Genomic DNA, 23,511 nt, shown 5'->3' on the forward strand with positions numbered 1-23,511 from the left:
CACAGTTGAGTGACACCACTTGGAAGGTTTTTAATGTGAGCAGGGATAGAGGAGGTGATGAATGTAGGTAAGGAGAGGAAATGAGAATGAGGACTTTCAGGGGCAAGAGATGGTGGTGTCATTTTGTGTTGTGTTCCTGAGTCAGGACCAACAGATTTCCTCTGAGTAGAATATAAATGCTAACAAGTTAAACTACATGTTGTATACATTCAGCCCTTGGTAACAAGGGAAATGATAGAGTTGAAATGTTCTTGTACCTCACTAGAAGCAGAGAAAGGGTGCTGGATATTTCTGTTTCCGATAATGCTGCATAGATAGTGCCACTTAAATGTAGAGCAAAATTACAGTCTCCTCTAAGTAATTCCTCCAGTTACCATGTGTCCTAGATTCTGATACCTGTCCAATACAATTTCTAGAACTTTTTCATCTCCCTGTCATGTCTGCCTTCTAGTGCCCCAAAATTATGTGAGATGCTAGTTGTTTGACCCGTGATTGTTCTTGCTTCCTTGGTCCTTACATACAAGTACATAGCATGATTGGGCCAGAATCCATCTTTTGAGCTCTTTTAGTAAAGTAAGTTTTGAGATAATACCTAAGACCACATGGAAATTTGGTTGGTCTGAGTAGAGGACAAGCACATGTTTAACTGCTTTTGGTAGGGGAAAAAGTGAAGTGGGAGAGCTTCCCAGTGCTACCTATGTGTAGGCTAACACTCTCAAACTTCACAGTCTCCAAGAATCTCCATATGTTGGCACTATTTTGTTGATTATTTTGCTATAAGGTTATATTTCTTTGGAAGATCAGTAAACTTGCTGTTCTAACCCAAATTCAGTGTAGTCTTCAGCTTCTGAATAAGGAATAAAGGAATTGAATATGCTTTGGATGTTCTTTTAACAACTTTAGAATGTTGGTATGCCCCTTGAGCATCTAAACTTCCCTCAGCGAATTGGTTTTATTTATTTATTTATTTATTTTTATTATTATTATACTTTAGGTTTTAGGGTACATGTGCACAATGTGCAGGTTTGTTACATATGTATCCATGTGCCATGTTGTTTTGCTGCACCCGGTTTTTTTTATTTATTTATTTATCTATTTATTTAGAGATAGAGTCTCCCTCTGTCGCCCAGGCTGGAGTGCAGTGGTGTGATCTCGGCTTACTGCAGCCTGTGCCTCCCAGGTTCAAGCAATTCTCCTGCCTCAGCCTCCCAAGTAGCAGGCACTGTAGGCATGTGCCACCACCACACTCAGCTAATTTTTTGTATTTTTAGTAGAGACAGGGTTTCACCATGTAAGCCAAGCTGGTCTCAAAGCTCCTGACCTCAGGTGATCCACCCTCTTTGGCCTCCCAAAGTGCTGGGATTACAGGCGTGAGCCACCATGCCCAGCATGGTATTTATGATTCTAAGTGCCATTTCAAAAATCCGTTTGCTCTTTTTTATTCTCTGGTCCACTATAAAGAGTAATCTTTACTGTGGGCTTTATTTCATATTTTTATTTTTCCTAATTCTAAGCGGTAGCTTCTCATTTCTCTGTTTCTTGATTTTGGAGAGCAACTCTATGCTTATCTATAGAAATAATCAGTTTGTAAACTTATGTTCTCCTTGAAGAATTTTTGAATTTTCATGTGGCAACTTATTTTTCTGTTCACATTCTTGACAGAGTAGACCCTCCCAGGTCATCTGCACTTCTGATATCTTTTGAAAGTGAAATATACTATTAAAAAAAAAAGTCCAGCTACATGATTAAGCTGTCACTTAATATTAGTATATTTTCTATTTCAATAACAAGGTGATCTGATTTTGTACAAAGTGTAATTAATGTAATTCAATCTGCCCAAACTTTGGTTCTTCCTTTTCATTTAATTAATATATCAAAAAAATATTATGCAATACTAAAAAATACTCATGGCCATTCATAGCCATGCAGTCTTATTGGCTAACAAAAATAGCGACTTTAGTCTCTAATAGTCCTGCACATAGCTGCCTTATATTTTTAAGAATTTTGTTGGTTTCTGAGATTCTCAATTCTCTTTTATATCTGATGAAATAGGATTTGGGTCTTTTTTCAAAAGGTATAATACATTTATCTTATGCTTTAAAAAGTAGAGACACGTTTAGTGAGTGTCCATGCACACTTTTCATTTCTGAGGTCAGAGCTTTATGATGTCTGGAAATAACGAATACAAGGCTATTGTTAGTCCTTATAAATAGGAAAATATTATTTATCCCTAATTCTGTAGTTTTCACTCTCAAATGCGGGTTTTTTTTTTTTTTGCATTAACAGTAACCCCAAGAAAAGCATCAGGGTTCTGGATTGGTTGGTTGAGTGACACAGCACAAGGCCTTTATTTCATCATGCTTTTGCTGTGGAGGTAGTGTAGCTTGCTGAACAGGTATGGAAGCTGTCTTTGCTGTTAAGTACTTCTCCAGTTTGTTTATCAACCTGCAGCTAACAGGATGTCTGCTTTTTTACAGGTTTATTTCACAGAGCAGTGTACATTCTTGTCTTCCAGGGGAACTTCAACATGGAGTTACTTTTGATCCCTCAGTTTAATTCAGTGTCTAAAGGTTTACAAGTTCAACTTACTCTATTTTATTCAGCTGTTTCGCTTATTCTGCCATCACTTCCTACTTTAATCTGAGTTTTAGCTACTGTAGAAGTCCCAGACCTTTCCTTTTTAGTACTATTAGCCAGGTAAAACTTTGGTTCTTGTGAGCGGTGGGGATGAGTTTTTAGGACAGTATTCAAAGCCTTTTTAAAGGAACCAACTACTCAAATGCTCTAGAATACCAAAAATACAATACTCCTGCAGGTTTTTCCAAGCAAGGCCAAGACAATCAAAATCTGACAGAAAAACACAGCTTTTCAGCTCTGGAGTCTGATGATAGGTTACTTTAATGTCAGGACATCCTTCTAAACTTCCACTTACAGTGTCACATGTAAGCATAAAGGCTGGCTTGTTGGTAAGCCATTACTTTTGTTTTTAGGAAGACAGTTATGAATGCCATGGACAATTTCAGTACATGTTTGTTTGTTATGATTTTATTCACGCTAAAGGAATGGGTTATTAAAATGAAGTGCATATAATATAGAATTCAGTTTCAAGTCTGAAGTTAGCATAAATTTAGATTCTTCAGACTAACATAAAACATGATTTTGAGAAGTTAAATAGGAAGATGCCTTTTTTAAAAGTTTAGCATATTTATCTCCCAAATCTTGCTTAGAAATCAAATGTATATAAGAGAAGTTAGTTACAGAGCTAGATTGATTAACTACTTCTTTAATGAAGATTTGCTATGAATTTGTTTACTCTTTCATACCACCTTCAGATAGCTAGTCAGTTCAGCAGGAGCAGAGACCAGGTTAGCACGCGGACGGGGTATAATTCAGTGTTTTTGTGTTGTACAGCCTGAGAAATGCCAGTGGCCTGACAGCAGCAGACATTGCACAAACCCAGGGTTTCCAAGAGTGTGCCCAGTTTCTCTTGAACCTCCAGAATTGTCATCTGAACCATTTCTATAACAATGGCATCTTAAATGGGGGTCATCAGAATGTATTTCCTAATCATATTAGTGTGGGAACAAATCGAAAGAGATGCTTGGAAGACTCGGAAGCCTTTGGAGTAAAGAAAGCTAGAACTGAAGGTGAGACCACTTTGCGGGTGGGAAGAGCACACTTATTTTTCCTTTCTTTAATATTTTTTTTTTTATGGCTGAACGCACCTTCGAGATGAGACCTTCACTTCAGGTGGTAATGCGCCTGGTGGATTGTGCGGTGACGGTGGAGATTTCTCCTGTACTGCCACTGCGAAGATGGGACACTTAACAAGAGGGAATGTGAGGGAAATACTGATGGCCCAAGTGTAAATGTCTGTGGAACTTTTTAAGCACCCATGTTTACCTGCCATGAATTAGATTTTTTAATTTGTTGTATCTGTTTGAAATATATCTATTAAAGAAAATCTGCCACTGTGCCTGATTTTTTTTTTTTTTTTTTAATTTGCTTCTTGTAAATGTTCCTGGGCTTACAAAAATTGCTGATGGTCTGGCAGTAAAACATTTTCACATTCGGGAAGGTGAATGTTTTCTGTACTATTTCTGTACTATGATTTGACCTCAGCTGGTCTCTGTACCTCACATGTGTGTTGATTTATCACAGCAAGATCTGGTGTATAATTTGATGTTGAGGATTTAAGTCCCTAAGGTAAGTTGTTTTCGTTGTAAGTATTCTCTCACCCCCTTTTTTTTTTTTTTTTCTTTTTTTTTTTTTTTTTTTTTTTGTTGTTGTTTTTATAAAAAAGACAGTCTTGTTCTGTCACCGAGGCTGGAGCGCAATGGTGTGATCTCGGCTCACTGCAACCTCCGGCTCCCAGGTTAAAGCAATTCTCCTGTCTCAGCCTCCCAAGTAGCTGGGATTACAGGTGCATGCTATCATGCCGGGCTAATTTGTATTTTTAGTAGAGAAGGGGCTTCACCATGTTGGCCAGGCTGGTCTTGAACTCCTGACCTCCAGTAAGCCACCCACCTCAGCCTCCCAAAGCGCTGGGATTACAGGCATGAGCCACTGTGCCTAGCCGGTTTTTTGGATTTTTTGTTTTTTGGTTTTCTGGTTTTTTTTGTTTGTTTGTTTGTTTGTTTAGGTAGGTTTGAGTTTGCAAATAAGCAGAGTCAGCCAGTCACTCTTGAAGTTGAAAACATCTCCCTTTCCTATAGGAAAATCATCTGTATCTATAGATAAGATGTCTTAGGCCAGTTGTCATGGCTCATACCTGTAATCCCAGCACTTTGGGAGGCTGAGACAGGAGGATTACTTGAGCTCAGGAGTTCGAGACCAGCCTGGGCAACCTAGTGAGACCTTGTCTCTATTAAAAAAAAAAAAAAAAAGTCTTAATAAGAAGGTAAATGTGATAGCTTGGCAGGCATATTTAGTGAACATAGTGGGAGAGGTGGGAGTGTAAAGTAATGAAGCAGATTATGAGCTCAGATTTGGTGAGGATAAGCACAAAGTTTTGCCCGTTGGTTTAAAAAAAAACTACAAATTATAGCATAAGGAAAACTGAGTGACTATCAGTTAATCACTTAAAAATCTAGAGATTTTGGTTAACTTTAAATTTCATGAACCAGCATCATCATTTCTACCTTATTTAATGAGTGTGTCCAAGTGAAACATTTTTTCCCTATGAAGTTGATAAAATGTCAGTATTATGTACTTCACAACTACTTAAATCTTGTCACCATAAAAATTCCTGTGATAAGACTTTTTGTAGTAATGTATGAACTTAACAGCTTTATCAAATTCAAGATTTTTATGAGTTAAGCATTTCTGGAAAGATGCTAAAATCATAAGCATGACATGAAGATGTGCATAAAATTCAAAATGGTCTTTTTTAATGGTGATGTATTCAGCATTGTCATTTATTTGTACCATGTTTTAATATATTTTTTCTAATGTATTTTCAATGCCTTTTTAAGAGCATCCACTTTTTAAAAAAATCCTTTGTCATTTCCTTTAATTAAAGCCTGGTTAATATTATAGAGTGGCCTCATGCAGGAATTGTACATGTCTGTCCCTGTATGTCACTGTATAGTCTAAATGTCCTTGAAAAATGATTTATGCTTCATTTTCTCTTACTGCTGATAAGTCTTAAATTCTGTTTAGTATTTTTAAAAAGAGATCACTTAACATGCTAATTGGACTCAATGCACCTAGAAGAGTTTGTAAAACTAGTCTCAGAGTTTCTAAGGTCGGTTGAATTGGCCAATACCACGTTGCTTAATTACCCTGAAAAGCATTTCTGAGGATTCCTTGTTTCCTAATCCTCATTAACTACATAAATTTGGTTTAAAGAGTCACGCTGACTTTCGGGGATTTTATTTTCTTCCTTTAGAAGGAGGATTTGTTTTGGTTGACCAGTGATCAGAAGTTCACATTTTGCACATTAAACTAGCCATGCAGCCTTCCCAAACTATACATTCCTGGTCCTAAGCCCGAGGGTGCTAATTTAGACAAAAATATGGTTGAAGCCGGCACTTCTGCTTAAGTGTTGCAGGTAATACGTAGACCTAACAGGTTGAGCCACTGTTGCAGGTACACAGTACATGACTGATGTTTCTGTGATTATCACAGTAGAAATATTTCAGCCAAGATGTACATCGAAGCTGCTCATCCCTGGTTTTCCTAATTTGTATACTGACCATGACTTTACTAATTTCCTGGAACTTCTAATGGTTCCGTCTTTTATGTAGTTGACAGTCCTTAGATTTGCCACACTCGTCACAAGAGTGTGTTGTATATTTTTTTTGTGTTTGTGTGAGCATAGATGGGCATCTTTAGTTCACCTACACTCCCACCACTCTTTTCCCTATGGGAAAAGGTGATTTTTTTCCCCCATTTTACCATTACATACTCAATGTGATGATGTCGGGTATTGGGAGTCATTCTTGATCATTACAACAGGATTTTTTTCTCCCAGTTACCTGAATGTTTGTTCTGCATGAAATTGTTCTTGGTTTCAATAGATACATAATTATCTCCATATTAGCTGACCAGTTTTTTAGTTTTGAATTAAAGATACGTTGCTTTAGTTTTCATTGTAATTTCTGGCATCTTGTTTTGATTTTGTTTAAATGTGTGTTTTAAGTTTTGCTTAATCTGAGTTACTAGGTTTTTGGTTCTCATGTCAAAGTAAAAGAAATGATAAATTCTTTTTCCCTCATTTAACACGTATATAAAATACTTTGAGTAACTTCACATATAAAAATATTTAGGAGAGTTTAAGCTGGGTTTTTTGTTTTGTTTTGTTTGGCTTTAAAAACAAAAAAGTTACAGGTGCCAGGGATAGTATCTTGGCTGCATAACTTGTATCTTACCAATAAAACTTAGTTCGTTCTGTTTTCCTAGAATTTAAGAGTTACAAATATTGATGCTTTTAGTGTGGAATTTATATTTACAAAAGTAATTACTTCCAGAAAGTTTTCTGGCTAAGTCAGCTCTTAAGGAGATCCCTGTAAAATTCACTCTTTAAAAAAAAAAAAAAAAAGTCAAAACACTTTGGAATCCTGAGTCTGAATGTTAACCACTCTTCCCCACAAAAAGTAGTGTGTCTGCTCTTAGTAAACTACTTTCAAGTATTTTAAATTGGAGGAATTTTCTTTTGGAAACTTGATGTAAAAGATCTTAAGTGAAGAAGAAAGACTTGGCCTTTTGTACTGCTTAAATATTAACTGTCTTGGAAGGAAGTTATGCTACAAGAAGTCATACTTTCATAAAGTTATTTGCCTCCGTATCAAATGCAGTTTAGTCAGAACATAGACATAATAGGTGTGGACATGAACTCTGGAGGGTGAAATAAAATCCACAGTTACTTAAGCAGTTTGTTTTGATGGAAAGTATCTTGGGATAATACTTTCCCCAGTGTGGAATTTTGTTCATTTTAGATGGTGCAAGGAAGTATCAGTCTTTAAATTTTTTTGTTGTTGTTTTCTGTCAATCATTTGCTCTGATGGTACGACGCATGGGCTTCAGGACTCCAGCTGCAGCACTGTGTATAAAACTCAGTTGAGGTTTGCTAGCATTCTTGGTTAATCTTCAGGAGTAACCCAATGCAATTATTTTTGTATGTACTCCTTAGAAACTGTTGTCAAGTTTTTCAATGATCCTGGTTAGAAAAGAATGCCAGTCCCTTCCATGAGTGAAAACTTGATTTTGCTGATAATTGTTTTGGATGGAGCTGGAGAGTCGTGGGGAAGAAGCAGGGGAACACAGTTTAAAAACTGACCCAATAACTTCAATTTCACAATTGGGACATTTGCCCCAGAAGTAGGCTGTGGTGACAGCAGATCTCAAGCATTAAACTGACTTCACAGCTCGGTTTTAATCACATAGGCATATTGTTTATCTTAGAATCTCATTCATACTGTGAAGGTATTGGATATAAAAACACCTTACAGAAAAAAGTATCTACATCATGATGATTTAAAGGTAAAATTACTGGTGGAAAGTTTTAACACTTTCCCAGAGTAGATTTAACCTGGATAAAGGATCTCTGCCTTTTGTCCTTAAAGACTTGGTAAAGGAGGGCAGATATGACCAGCTGGTTTGTTAAATGATAGATGTTAATTGCCTGAAACTTGAGAGGAAATAAAATGCCTCCCAGGAGTAAATTTGTAATTTAGTTCCTCCTAGTTTAGTTGCATATTATAGGCACTTTAACTCCTGAGACGTCCTTACTGTTTTCAAATTTGCAGTATTTATAAAAATTTGGCCAGGATGATAGAACACACCTACCTAATTGTGTTCAAATAAGGAGTGATTGTTTTTTCTTGATCCCTGAAGATGTGACGTCTTGAAATAGTCTGAATTACACTTCCAGTCCAGACAGTGTCTGCGTTTTCCACTGTTAAAAGTCTCCATTTCAGCAAACCTCATGGGCCTGAGTTGTCCTCAGCACAGTTGCGGACACTCCAGTGAGAAACAAAACCAAGACTGGCACACTTGATCACAAGCTGCTTTTGTATTTTTTGAGCCAAACCCCCAGTCCCCCCTGGTCTTTCCAGAGTGCTCAGTGCCCTTCTCTGTCCTTTGTCGCTGCTGCTTCCTGGAGTCATCCCAGCCCTCTGCACTGCTGGAATCTTGGCCCTGGCGGGTCCCACGAAAAGGTCACCTTCCAATAGGAAAACAATTTGGTTTTAACAGGACCTTAAAAAGTTGAGTAAAATGTGCTCTACAGCAGAACAAAGAATAGTTCCAGGTAATGGCTGGTGGGAAACCAGGAAGGCAGAGCTCTTTCCTTGCTGCCTTAATGAGAGGCCATGGAGGCTTCCCCAGTGGACGCAACAGCAGGATGCACTCAGTTCAGTGGAAAGGCCACAGGCGGGAGGGGTCCTGGACCATTTGGCCACCTCTCAAGGGTTATGGGTCAACACCTGGGACCCTTCCACCCAGCACCTGGAAGCACAGTAAAAAGTAGATTACTAATCTAGGTTAGCATCTCAAGCTTCGCCTAAGTTCATTGGGTGAAACTACTTGGCAGTTTTTGACTTGTATGTTTCCTGGTTTAGTCTTGGGGAATGTAACCAGTATGGCTTGGGCCTTGGGAGTCATGTCCTGTTGGCTGATGGGAGCAGCTTATATCCCACAATATGACTGTTTATAGAGTGCTTTTTTTGTTTTTATGTAAAGATTAAAGTTGTGATCAGGCATTTTTCCTAAGCCTTACATGTATCTGCAGGCATGCCTGGCAATTACAGTCCTGTTTTCCTGTGTGTCAGTATGAGTGGTGCACCGGAGTGTCTTCACTCCACCTGGTCAGCACTCCCATAAGCCTCTGTAGTGGCATGACCTTGGTGTCCAATTGCATTACTTCTGTAATGCACCAGACCTTCCTGGACTTGAAACTAAGACTTTTTTCATGGTTTCAAGCTGCTTGATCCTGAATAGCTCATATAGTTACAGAGTTACTGGAAACTGGCTTTAGGGGTTTTGTGCAACCCCCAAATTTCAGATGAAAATACAAATGCAGACCATTTAGTTGCTCTGGGCATCAGCCCCAAGTGGAGCATCTCTACGTGTCCCCCAGGGTCAGGAATGTGGGTTTCTCAGACAGAGGCATCCTCTACTGGCTCTAGTTCTCACTTAGAAGGGCAGGCAGTGACCACACCTGGGCGTGGCTATATCTGAGCAGGGAGGCTGGAGGTTTTCAGCTAGTCCTAGGTAGGTTTCCATCCTGAACGTTGTCTCAGGTGTACTAGAAGCCTGTCTTCCCAACAGACACCTGCTTTTACAGTCAGCAGGTAAAGACCCTTTGTAAAAAGTGGTCATACTAACATTTTCAGAAGCATTCAATCATTGTGTAACTGAAAGAGTCAATAGGAAGATAGGAAAGGATTGTGCTTACTTTCCCAAACTGAGTAAACTGATGAGCTTGGAAGACATGTTTTTCTGAAATGTCTGTACAGGCCACCCTTCTCAAATGCAAGGCGTAATTAAATGATTCCTTCAGCAGTGGCAACAGGTTTGTGGGAGAAAATGCCACAGATGGCAGGGTCTTACAGGTCCAAATCCAATGTTCTTAAAATTTTGAGAGGCCAGTTTTAATTTCATGGCTTACAACATAATTAAAAGAAAGAAAGAACTGCAGGCTTAATATCTCTACCAGCCAATTGAGAACTTATGTATAGCTACTAGGAATGAAGAAGGCAGCACTCATGTGAAACAGCATTACCCAAGGCTCTGTGACAGCTGGTTGTGGGAACTACACCGTATAGAGAGGCCGTATCTATGGAGATGGAATGAAATTCTAAGGTGTCTGTTGGAATGATTCCCACAATAGAATCTTGATTGGTAAAATATGGAAGGCTTTCATTCTTACCCTGCTTTATTAGAGAAACCATCTGCATTAACAAAAGATGCATCTACTCAATGGAGCTGTTTCTGAGGGGTCCCTGGTCACTGTGAGCCTTCTAGTTACAGGATTAATTGTTGCTGGGAGATTAGTGTGTTGCCCGCTTCATCTTCCCTGGGCTGCCCTTGACGCGGCTCTTCCGGCCCCCTAGTGGCGCTTCTGCCTTCGGGGTGCATGTCCCTGCACCTCGCATGGCCAGGCCTGCCTGGATGGTTGTGATTCCTCAAGTTGTATTACAGGCTACGCCAGCTACTGATCATTTGTTTTTGTTTACCTTGTGTTTTTGTTTCTCCTGGCTAGTGGGTGGGATTCATCTGTTGATGTGAGTACTATTCCAGGTACTGGGCCTAGTGAAGGAGAAGACAGACACCCCAGCTTTCTTGAAGCTCTTCTCTGTTACGGTTTTCTAATCTGCTTTTCAGAGGTGTGAAATTGCAGGTAACCCCTAGTTGCCACTTTATCCGGGGAACATTGGCATCTGAACGCCAATTGAGTGTGTAGGTATTTTAAGCTGTCTGCATTGTATTGCCATCAAAGTCCACCCTTTTGTACAAACCGTGTTCGTGGTTGGCTTTGCAGGATTGCAGCCTGTGGGAGGAGCAAATGCTGACCTGCTGTTGGCTGCAGGTTCTCTGTGTCTGCATGCCATGAAGGCTCCTGGAGGCTGAGATGACTTTGGCACACTTGGGGGATCTGTTCTCCCACCACCCCCCTCTCCCATTCTTTTTTCTTTTTTTTTTCTCTTTTTTTAGACGGAGTCTCGCTCTGTCACCAGGCTGGAGTGCAGTGGCACAATCTCGGTTCACTGCAACCTCTGCCTCCTGGGTTCTAATGATTCTCCTGCCTCAGCCTCCTGAGTAGCTGATACTACAGGCACTTGCCACCACTCCTGGCTGATGTTTGTATTTTTAGTAGTAGTCAGCATGTTGGCCAGGACGGTCTCGATCTCTTGACCTCGTGAGCCACCCGCCTCGGCCTCCCAAAGTGCTGGGATTACAGGCATGAGCCACCACGCCCAGCCCTTTTTTTTTTTTTTTTTTTTCTTTTTTTTTTCAAAAGATGCCCTGCTTACACACTGATCTCTTAAAAGTATGTACCTGAGTCACAGTGAAAGTGGAGCCTGGCCTGTGGAAGATTTTTTAAAGCTTTGAATAAGACTAAAATCCACCGTTTAATGCCTCTGGTCTTAAAGCACCTGTATTTGAAGAATGCTTTTGGCCTCCTACCTATTCAGACTTCTGACTAACCCCCATCCCCCCAACTACACAAATCACACTGTTCTGTTTCTCTCCCACATACTAATTTCAGAAATCAGGTTTCTCATTCTGTACGTTAGCATCTTTGTAGAATAATCCAGATCTCATATAGACAGTATAATCAAAAATGACTCGCGTGCCTCTAAAACTAGAGCTAATTCAAGCTGCAAAGTTCCTTTCTCCCTATTTTTAAATGTTTACATGAAAGAGGTATTTAGCACTGAAAGTTGCTTTTTGTGGTGTGTATTCTTTGGCCCAGAAATAATTCTAAGTATCTGAGTTAACCAGAAATACACAAATGCATTTATGATTATGTTAATTGTGGTATTCATGATAGGAAGGAAAAGAGAAGCAGCCCAGACAGCTGCAGGGAATTTGGTTAGGTGAATCGTAATACAGTCATAGGGCAGAGGAAAGATTGTTTTGAAATTAACTGATACAACATTTATGCCATGGTAAATGAATAAAGCAAGATGTAACAGTGATTTGTTAGAATCCTTTTTGGTAAAAACACATTCTTAAACACGAGAAGCCGTTCAGACACGTGGAGCTGCTTGTAAGAAGTGAGTCTTGCTAGGATTCGGAGGCAGAGGTGCTTGTGTAGCGTGTCTATGACATGGGGCATTCGCATCTCCACAGTACAGAGAATGGTAATCTTGGAAGTGAAGTGCCCGTGTAGCTTTAGCTTCACATTTCTAATGCTCTCTGTATTTTGGTGTAATTATTTTACTGTATTTTGATGCTCAGATCAAATGCCACTCTGGGACAGTGCTGACAGACTAGTCTTGAGTCTCTCAGCCTTTCCATTATTTTTTTGTTAATGGAAATAGTGTATTTTTTTTAAAAAAATCAGGATTGTTTTAATTGTATGTTAATTTAAGAATTCGTGTTTTTTTTTTAAATCTGAATTTGAAAATGGAGTTTAGAATTGTTTCCAGGTTATATAACCACTTTATGTCCTCTAAATGTCCAGAAAATTAGAATTTTTGCCATCAAGTAAATCTATAATAGGTATCTGAAATTCCATGACCTTAAAATCTGCACGTCAAGAAATTGTTTTGATTGTAGAAAAGTTTTTCAGTTGTGTGCTAAGCTCATTAGTGACCTGCCGATTTTTTTTATGTGATTGTTGAAAGTGTTCAGTGCTCACACAAAATAATGTAAACTGTGTGTCTGAACACTTGTTACAGACAAAGGAATCTGAAATAGTCTTTGTTTTCTGTGCAGCTCAAAGCTTGGATTCTGCCATGCCAGTCATGAATGGCGACACAGAAGACGATGCTGACAAAATGCACGTTGATAGGGAGTTTGCTGTTGTAACAGGTGGGAGTGGACAGTTTCCTGTTAGCTGCAACAACAATCCAATGGTCGAAGACACCAAACAGCAGGAGAGTGGTTCTGTTGGACCAAAAGAAATAGAAATATATACTGTGTCAGCAATGCAGACCCCCTGTCGTTGCAGGAATCAGTATGCATATTATTTCTAACATAAGTCTTTCTCAGATGTTTTGCACTTTGTTGTCCAGTGTCTTTTTAAAAATGTTATACTATAATTTGCATATCTTGGGCAAGTTTGTAGATACAAGGATAAGTGTTTTGGGTATATTCTATGGACATGAAAAATGTAAGTGCAATCTTTATTCTGATTTGAAGCTGTTGCTTAATGTGCCTTGCTTATTTTTAATGAGGTTTGCATTTTTAATTTTCTGACATATGGCCTTTGGGTGAATATACCGAACATGCTACGGTTAATATTTTCAAACCAATATACCGCAAAGAGGACGACTAGCAGTACACACTGAGAACTAGTAAATGTGGTTCTGACTCAGCCCGGTCACTCCAGCATGGAATCTTTTACCCAGGACTTGGTTGCTCTGGTTTCTGTGGTCTTCATTCTGAGTCTGTTAAAATGGTAAACACTGTGTTTCACAACACACATTTTATACATTAATGTTTTTAGTATATTAAAACAGTATTCCCATTTCCAATTTTTAAAAAGCAGAAGCAGCTCAGTTCTTATAGCATTTAGAATATCTAAAATGATTTGTCCATTTAGCTATTGCTTTTTTATTCAGGTGACTACAAAAACATTTTTAGCCATTCTCTTAACATGTATTAATATTAGAAGTAGATTTTAAGTTTATTATGTCTTTATGCAAATTCTTCACTAGGGATTAAAAAAAAAAGTATGTATATTGTTTCCCAAACCCACATAAAAAAAAATCATTTGTGTTCACTAAAGTTAAAAGAAAATCTGTTCATCTTTCTGGAAGCTACAGAATTGCTGGGGTCACCTTCTTCCCAGTAGAGAAATTCAGATCAGTTAGTATATTTAAAATAATAGGTTTTCTGTAGTCAGGGGCTATTTGACCTTAGCTAAAGATCCATAACAAAACTGAAATCCTGCGTTTTTTAAAAATGACCTTGCTACCTGCTTTTGAATAGGCAGAAGTGGCCACGCTTTATTCTTCAGACATGAGTTACTTGTTAAACTTTATCCAAACTGGAACATACTTTTGAAAAACCCAGCCCATCCCATATACCAGATGCCAAGTCCGTACACCCTGTGTTTCCCGTCATTTGATTTATGACACTCTGAGTAAACAATGCTTTAAATCACTAGAGATTACTCGAGGCTTTCCTTGTGGGACATGGTGCTCCATGTCCACTGGAAGCTTGAGGGAGCTGCCTCCACAGTCCTTTGAGAATCAGACCAAAAGTCAGGCTGCTCTCCTTTAAACACTTGAGTAACTTCGAATTACTGTGTACACCATCTTTGCATTTTAAATGCCCCTAGTTGGAGACTCGGGAGGGTCAAGTGTCCCCACCCCTGGAAAGGGCTCGGATAGGAGGGTGCTTGCTTCTAAATCCCGATCTCTATGGGGTTGGCTGGAAGAGAAGTAGGATCTTGTCTGAAACCTCATCCCCAGCATTGTGTTTGGATGTTCGTGGGATCCGAGGGCTGGCCGGGCAGACAGAAGGCAAGTGCGCGTCTTGGATGGCAGCTGGGAGCAGAGGAAGGGAGAGCGTTGGAGGCCGTGATGTGCGTGCTCTGCCTCAGTAGGTCTGAGGCGCCCGCTGTTGTTATGCTCAGTTTTATTAGATTCTCTGTAACAACATGAGCTTACCAACCAGCCTTGATTTTGAGAGTAAATAATTGAACAGATTTACTTTAACTAGGCAGTGAAGTAAAATTCTACCTACTTTATTCTCTTAGTAAAAACTATACACACAATAAACAACTGTCAAGGTTGCCATCATATTTGAGTTTTGTCACCTAGGAAAACATTGTTTATATTTTGTTTTTGAAAAAATTCTTATGAATTTCCCGTGGGAATAACTTGTTTTATTTCGGTTTTTATTTCCTATTTAGTCCTTGAAACACTTGTTTTCTAGTCTAGGATTTTAGCCAAATAGAAAAGCTATCATTTAATTTGGGGGAAAAAAATCTGTTGTCCTATGAAGAATTTATAGCAATTATTAAACTATGTTGCTTAAATATAAAAAAAATGGATGATTAACGGAATATTTAGATAATGTTTCCATTCACTGAACAAGCCGTGATCCTTGATTGGCAGGAAGACTTGCAGGACATATCAGAAACCTCTGTCAGAGGTTTACAGGAGGTGAGATGGAGGAGAAGCCCTCTATGGGAAGAGTCACACGGTGTGTGACATGTTAGGGTAATCGGATGTATTTAAGCTGCGTCCTTATTCTAAAAGTTATTAGAACTGAGCTCTTCTAGATTTAATAACATGCTTTGCTTTGGTAGTGAAGAACATTGAGATAAAATCTAGTATTACCAAGTTAGAGATAATTTTAGATCATCCCTTATACTGTTATGTGAATTCCTGTGAACATGAATATTACTGATTCTCAAGTTCCAGCATACAGAGGAATAACTTGTCATTGCCTGTCCTGGTGTGCCCAGATGTTCCATGATGGACTTTTTATCCCATAAGACGTCTCCCTCCTGATAGATGTCTGTATATGCAGATTAAACTACCAACATTTTTTCCAGCAAAGGTGGTTTTTGAAAGTAACCTAATGAAACCCTGGCTGCCATGGTCATTTTAATTGCTGGACTGAGAAGAAGCGACTCTGCATTATGCTGGTGGCCCAGGCCTGCATGCCTGAGGACTGTTGGCTGTTACAGTTCCTTGCTGTGGTCGCCGGTCTCTCTGTATTTTGCCAGCGCTCTCATGTGGCATTTGGCAGAAGTACTACGTAGATTTCTGTGCTACTGAAAAAAATAAAAACAAAGTGGTTCCTTTTAATAGCCCTGATTTGAGACTCAGGAGAGGGTCAAGAGTCCCTACCTGATTTATGAGGAGAGAAGATTTTTTAAAAACCTCATGTGATGCTGTTGTACATAGTTCAAAGAGCTTCCTTAATTCACTTCATTTACCTTTTTTTCCATTTTCGCTTGAGAGCTAGAGAAGTTTGTGTTCTGTTGGAACCCTCTGTAGAACACTTTACACTCAGTTCTGATGGACCTTTTCAGGGGCGATTTTTAAAAAAACCGCTCTCGAAAGTAGTCTTAAAATGAGAGCACTTTATTGATGGCTTTTCAGGACTGTGTTGGTATTTTTCATGCCGTGTGTTTGTCAGCTTACATTTTTCAGTTAAGCTACCTGATGCTACTGACACGCATATGATTTTCCTATCTTACCAGGCAAATACTACTGTTAACATTTTAATAGTAAGTCTACTTATGCACATTGATTTTACTTTGGAAAAAGAACTGGTTTAAAAGGAAAAAAAAAACTAAAATTCTTTAAAATTGTAATGGCAATGAAGCATTTTATAGTTTCTCCTCCCTCATTGGTTCTGAATTTTGGTGACAGGTGTATTTCTTAATGCAGATATGAAAAACAGTAGCTCCGTATCGAATACATTGACAAATGGATGTGTCATCAATGGACATTTGGACTTCCCCTCCACGACCCCGCTCAGTGGGATGGAAAGCAGGAATGGCCAGTGCTTGACAGGATCTAACGGAATTAGCAGTGGATTAGCCCCAGGACAGCCGTTTCCGAGTAGCCAGGGTTCTCTCTGCATTAGTGGGACTGAGGAGCCAGAGAAGACCCTGAGAGCTAACCCTGAGTTGTGCGGTTCTCTGCACCTGAACGGGAGTCCAAGTAGCTGCATAGCCAGTAGGCCTTCCTGGGTGGAAGACATTGGGGATAACCTGTACTATGGACACTACCACGGGTTTGGGGACACTGCTGAAAGCATCCCAGAACTGAACAGTGTGGTCGAGCATTCCAAGTCCGTGAAGGTGCAGGAGCGGTACGACAGTGCCGTGCTGGGCACCATGCACCTGCACCACGGCTCCTAGAGACGCTGGCCTGGCCCTCGGAAACGCAGGAGTCCTTCCTGGTAGCCAGCTCAGAATACCCATGTAGCAGCAACTTGAACGAATGTCACAACCTGTACTGTTTTTTTAATACTTCAACTTTCTGAAAAAGTAAACTTCGACAAGTTCCTAGCGACTGCTTGTTTGTGCATGAGTAGGGCATACTAAGTGCATAGATGTTTCTACAGTGAGGTGTCCTTTTTATAAGGTGCACTTTTGGAGTTTTTCTGATGCCAATCTCAACATTGTCTTTTTAATACTGTCACCAGATATTGCCATTTTTCTTTTTGTTAAAAGATTATATGATCAAGATAAATTGGGGTGGTAAATGAGGTGCCTGGTAATTTATCTCTTTGCACATGGGCATCATTTTAAAAAGCTTGCTTCCACTGTTTTCTGTAGAATTTGACAGAACACAGTTTTTCCCTATGCAAGGTACAGCCTTACAAAGATTTCTGCAGTGATTTGTGTGAAGAAGAGAACGTTTGTCTTTTTCAATGAAGCTTTGCAGATCACCACGTGGTTGAAGGTTTTAGCTGTAGACATGGTGGTCCCTCCTTAATGATGAAGATCACTGCCTTGGGCTTCATGGAAAACAGGCCCAGCCTGGGGCTGCGTTCTGATTTATTGTTTTTATTCCACATTTCCTACTTGGTCTCTGGAAATTTTACCACATGTAACAGATTCCTTTATACGTAGTGGAAGTTACTATTTGTAGGAACTGTCAGGTCAAAATATTTAACTGACTTTTGACATGTATTTTCTTTTTCCTTGTTTTTGTTTTTTGGGGTTTTCTGCTTTAAGACATATATACCACTATGTATATCCAGTTAACTGAGAGAATTTTGACTCTCTTAATAAAGCTGCATTAAGTTTTTGATTTTGTAGAAATTAGCTTTTGTCTAGGCAACTAGTGGTTATACTGTGCAAATATTGTAATGAATTTTTACTTTCTTGATTTTTGTAATAAAAATTGGTGCAGATAAAATGTCAAATGAACAAACCAGTGTTCTAAGAGTGTTACTAACATTTTGTTTTAAAACTGTCCTTCACAAATTGAATAAAAAACTCACACTCAGTTTGTCCCTGGGGTTTCTCTCTGGGCTTGGGGGCCAGCGGGGTGTGGATATCTGTGGAAGGAATGGGAGGGGAGGAGAGGTTTACTATTGTTTCATTTTGCTTATAAGATTTTACTTGACTCTTCTGACACTCTTCATACGGTGTTGTTTCCACTTTTGAGTTTCTACTTTAGTTTTATGGGCACTGTTGGTACTGAACCTCTGTGGAGGAAGGATGAATTGCATGTCAGTTCAGTATTGTGCTTGGGTGCTTATTTTCATAAAAGACAGCAACTATAATGTTCTAAATTTCTTTGGTTTTAGCAATTGTTAATGTAAGCCTTTTAGGAATATGAATTACAGTTATAAATAGCATCAAAATAGCCATTCTGGCATGCCTACTTATGTTATTTAAAACATTCACTACATCATGCATATTCTTGCAAAAACTTAAAAGACCACAATGAGGGAGCATTACGCTTTGGAAGTTTTGCAAAAATTACAGTGAGAACAGGAAGAGAATGCATAGTGCTGTCCAGGCCACCGCCCCCCATCTTATGGCAGACACTAGTAATCAAGCTTAGAACTGAGATTTGGCCTCAGACTGATCCAGGAAGCCACCCACACTACTGAGTTTTTAAGAGATGAAACTTGATGCCTTCCCGTTTGGACTGTTTTCTAAGGTATTCCAGATGTTCTATAGTGAGTTAATTATTTGCTGAAAAACGTTAAGTGAATCCTGAAAACACAGTAAACATACTTTTGATTGGTCTTGAATTTTTGGACAGAAGATGACTGCTTAGGAACAAAAATGTTGCATGGAACCTAGAGTAGGGCAACATCCACGCTGGAGTGGATGATTGAAGTAGTTTGTCATATTCTAGTTTAGAGTCATTTACACCAGTATATTCAGTTCTTATTTAGCGATACATAAGGAAATTGTGATGGTGGAATTGGTATCATGCCTGGAATTTGCTTCAAAATATAAAAGTATGAGTGGAGCCCATGCTCCCTGGTGAGTGGAGACAAGGATCAAACACAACTGGTGCGAGCTGATGTTAAATCTGGGTGGTGGGTATGTGAAGGTGCATTAGTCTGTCTATTTTGTATTTATTTGAGAAGTTTTTTTGGGTTTTTTTCTTTAGGACTTGAAGAAAAAATGCTCTATTAAAAAATATGGTGGTCATTTTAACATTGAGAATAAGCTTAGGTTTTTCTGTGTCCACCAGAATTGACGTTTATCCTGACTGCAAGAATAGCTCACTGAGTCTTAACCTTTTTGGCCTGAAGATACTTTCCCATGCATGCATCTTTTGTACTAGTAGAAACAATTGGAAAATGAAATAAAGCCCATTTACAGTGACACCCAAACCATGCATACCTACGAAAATAACAAAGGATGTTCAAGACCTCTACACCGAAAACTATAAAACATTACTCAGAGGTAGAATACCTAAATACATTTTTGGTTGAAGTATGTGGAGAAAATCTGGCCTTACACAAATAGGTAATTGGAAAAAGGGATATTTGAACCGTATTTGCAGTTAATTGTGAGTACTTGATACCATGCCCAAACTCTGTAGTGGTCACGGGGCAGGAGAATAGGAAGTTAGGGTAACCAAGGGCTAAGGCATAAGCAAAAGAACAGCAGGTACAGCCAGTTCTAGGCAAGATTAGGCAGCACTCAGGCCACAGCCTCCTGTCTGTGATAACCAGAGAGTCCCCACTTCAGCCTCTGATTTGTTGCAGGCTAATCTTTCATAGAGTGCAGCCAATTGGAGGCCTCTAAAGGTCACCTAGGGATGTTACCAAATTCTTTTAGCTTAGTAAAAACCTTAAAGGGGGGACTCTGGAGCCTGGCTCAAGTTGGCTCCCACTCTGTGGAGTGTACTTTTGCTACGATAAATCTGCGCCTTTTTTGCTTCTTTCGTTGTTTACTTCTTTTGTTGCTTTGTGTGTTTTGTTCCACTCTTTATTCAGCTGCACCAGGAACCTGGACAACTCGCGGTCGAGACCTTCCATCCAGTAACAGTAGTTTCTTAAAGGCTAGTTGCAATGTGGAATCAGGATCCACATCAGTGAGCTTCTTGTATTCAGTTACTGTAGAGTCCATCTTTCACTTAGAATGGACCTTTAACCCATGCATAATTTTGTAACTTTATGCATTACTTACTTGGGAAATATTTTTTAACTGAGTTCTGCAAGTCTTTCAAATGTTGAAACTTTTCATTAATATTAAAACATTGATAACCAGCCAGGCACGGTGGCTTACGCCTGTAATCCCAGCACTTTGGGAGGCTGAGGCGGGCGGATCATGAGGTCAGGAGATAGAGACCATCCTGGCTAACAAGGTGAAACCCCATCTCTACTAAAAATACAAAGCAAAACAAAAAAAAATAGCTGGGTGTGGTGGCACGCACATGTAATCCCAGCTACTTGGGGGCTGAGGCAGGAGAATCGCTTGAACCTGGGAGGCAGAGGTTGCAGTGAGCCGAGATCACACCACTGCACTCCAACCTAGGCGACAGAGCAAAACTCCGTCTCAAAAAAATAAAACATTGATCACCAATAATCTCATGAAAGTCAAAAGTTGGAAGTTGTCAAGCTCATGGTACTGGATACAAGTTTTACAACATCCTGATTTTTGCTGAAAAACTCAAATTTTATCATTGGACACAAATACTGTCAGTTTTCCTTGAAGTAGAAAGCTCACTTGGTTAATTTTTTGGTTTTTTTAAATTGAGACGGGGTCTCACTCTGTCGCACAAGCTGGAGTGCAGTGATGCGATTTTGGCTCCTTGCAGCCTTGACCTCCTGGGCTCAAGGGATCCTCCTGACTCAGCCTTGAAGGTAGCTGGGACTACAGTCGTGCACCACCATGCCCGGCAATTTTTTTTTTTTTTTTTTTTTTTTTGAGATGGGGTCTCACTATTTTACCCAGGCTGTCTCAAACTCCTGACTTCAAGCAATCCGCCCACCTTGGCCTCCTAAAGTGTGGGGATTACAGGCTTGAGCCACTGCATTACAACCTGGTTATTTTTTTTTAAATCACATAGCTTGTCAATCATTATTTCAAATGAAAATGACGTTTCTGAAAAAGTGACTGGATCCACTTATCGCACAATCAGCCAGAGACGTGCTTTTCCTGGAGACAGCCGTACACAACAAATCCTTTACACGCACTTCCCTTTACATCACACAGAACGTGTGCCATCCAAATTTACTCATTTTTACAGCATTGCGGGCGTTCTTAAGTGAAATTGGCTTTTTTCTTTTTTTTTTTTTTGACTGCACAGCAGTGAAGAATATAAAGGTGATCAGGCCGGGCCGGTTTTTGCTAAGGTGCTAGTAGCTTTACCCACCGTTTCTTTTGAACCCTCAGTGCAGAAGTCAACACTGAAAAAGGCAAATCACATCTTGGTAATGAGACAGTTTTGATTTTGGGGACCCCCTGAAATGGGGTCCTGGGGACCCTGGGGTTCTGCAGGCCACAGTGAGAACTGCTGGAATGTTTCGAATGATGAGATCTAAGCAACTAGTGATAAATACTGGAAAATGTAGACTGGGTATTCATTGAATTACCCTTTTTGACTTTTCCATAGATTGGGTTTTTGGGGTTTTATTAAGGAAGAGAAAACGGGAGAATAATTTGGAGACAGAACATGGGAAACATTGAAGAGTTTCCCGGAAGGGGGGAGCCATCGGGAGGGCGGGAACCGGGGGTGGGGCGCGGGCGCGGGTGGAGGGGGACGAACCATCCAGGAGGGTGGGAACAGGGACAGTGGCGTAGGTGCGGGTGGAGGGGGCTGAGCCGGGCGGTTCCGGCGCTGCTCTGCTTGGGAACCGCAGCCAGGGTTGCGGGGAGGCCGTGGGTGGGATGGGCCGGGGCGGGTGAGGGGTTCCGGGGCGGTGGGAGGGTAGTGAGGGCTGCGGCAGGGCAGGGCTGGAGCTGGGGACTGGAGGTGGACACCACCCCAAGAGTCTGCACTGAGCAACGGTAAAAGTGACCCCGGACACAGCTGCAGCCAGTGAGACCCTGAGTGTGCGAGTGTGTGTGTGAGGATGTGTATCAGTGTGTGCAAATGCATATGAGTGAGCGAGCATGAGGATGTGTGTCCATGTATGGATGTGAGTGTGCAAATGTGTGCAAGGACTGTGGGACCATGTGAGAGTGTGTCAGTGTGGGAATGTGGGGGGAATGTGGACGGAAGTGTGTAGTTGGGAATGTGTGAGTGTGCAAATGTGTGTATGAGAATGTGAAGGGAAGCGTGAGTGTTGTGAGTGGGAATCTGGTGTGTGTGAATGAATGTTTATGTGTGAATGTACGTGATGTGTGTGGATGTGTATGTGTGTGCACGTGTGAATGTTGATTTGTGTGACTTGTGTGCAGATGTGTATAAATGTGTGATGCATGTGGATGTGTGTAAATGTGTGTGGCTGCTGTGCATGTGTGCATGCTGTATGTGTGTGACGTTTGTGAATGTGTGTGTGCAGGCGTGAATGTTTTATATGTGTGGCTAATGTGCATGAGTGGTAGTGTGAGACTTGGGTTATATGTGTGCATGTGTGAACGTGTGTGGCTATTGTGCATGTGTGGATGTGTGTGAATGTTTCATGTGGGTGTTGTGTCGAGGTGTGGGCATGTGTGTGAATGTCACTTGTGTATCTGTGGATGTGTGGATGCAGGTGTGTGAATGTGTGTGTGACTTGTACATGTGTGGATGAATGTGTGTGCGTGTGTGAATGTTACGTGTGAGTGACTTGTGTGGGTGTGGATGTGTGTGAATGTATGCATGTGTGTGAATGTGTGACGTGTGTGTGTGAATGTGTGTGACTTGTGTGGGTGTGAATATATGCATGTGTGTGAATGTCATGTGTGTGATGTGCAGATATGGAGAATGGATGGAAGAGCAGGCGCTTGGCGAGAGGGGAGGGAGGAGGATCAGAGGCCATGGGGAAGGGCGGAGGGAGCCTAGGAGAGGCCATGGGGGAGGGGAGGGGCGGAGAGGCCATTGGGGAGGAGAGGCCGGGGTGGGGGCCCCTGCACACCGTGAAGAGGCGCCTGAGGGCAGCTCGGCCTCCTGTTGGGGGGCAGGAGGGAAGCGTCAGGGTCGGCTCTGGCGGGAAGGCCCAGGCAGTGCAGAATCATGGAGCTCAGGGGCCCTGCTGGGGTCTGCTCAGGAGCCTAGGGGCCTTGGAGAGGTCTCAGGAGATGGGCAGGGGGAGATGGGGCTGGAAAGGGGACATGTGGACAGAATGGGGTCGGAATCGGAGTCTGCCGGGCAGGAGTCTCTGGGAAGGTGGGCATCTCAAGCCCTGGAGAAGCTTCCAGTCCGCGGAAAGGGGAGAGGACTGGAGCTCCTGGGTGTCTGGGGTGGGACATGGATGGGGTCACATTTTTCTCTGTTGAGAATAGCACGCGCGAGGCGTGGG

General features: G+C 40.8%; 1 protein-coding gene across 2 annotated transcripts in view; it reads left to right on the plus strand.

Annotated features, from left to right (window-relative positions):
- ANKRD10 (ankyrin repeat domain 10) overlaps window positions 1-18,098 on the plus strand; it is a 36,464-nt gene extending 18,366 nt beyond the window's left edge. Inside the window, exons 4-6 of one of the 2 annotated variants that reach the window (XM_055244015.2) lie at window positions 3,412-3,647; window positions 12,889-12,984; window positions 16,527-18,098. In XM_055244015.2, coding sequence (XP_055099990.2) covers window positions 3,412-3,647; window positions 12,889-12,984; window positions 16,527-17,002 — 808 coding nt within the window. In that variant the 3' untranslated portion in view covers window positions 17,003-18,098. Of the gene's footprint in view, window positions 1-3,411; window positions 3,648-12,888; window positions 13,130-16,526 lie in introns of both variants that reach the window. The other variant, XM_055244016.2, reaches the window with a different exon arrangement.
- Window positions 18,099-23,511: the final 5,413 nt, after the last annotated feature.

Source organism: Symphalangus syndactylus, chromosome 15, assembly GCF_028878055.3.
Source record: "Symphalangus syndactylus isolate Jambi chromosome 15, NHGRI_mSymSyn1-v2.1_pri, whole genome shotgun sequence".
Taxonomy (NCBI): domain Eukaryota; kingdom Metazoa; phylum Chordata; class Mammalia; order Primates; family Hylobatidae; genus Symphalangus; species Symphalangus syndactylus.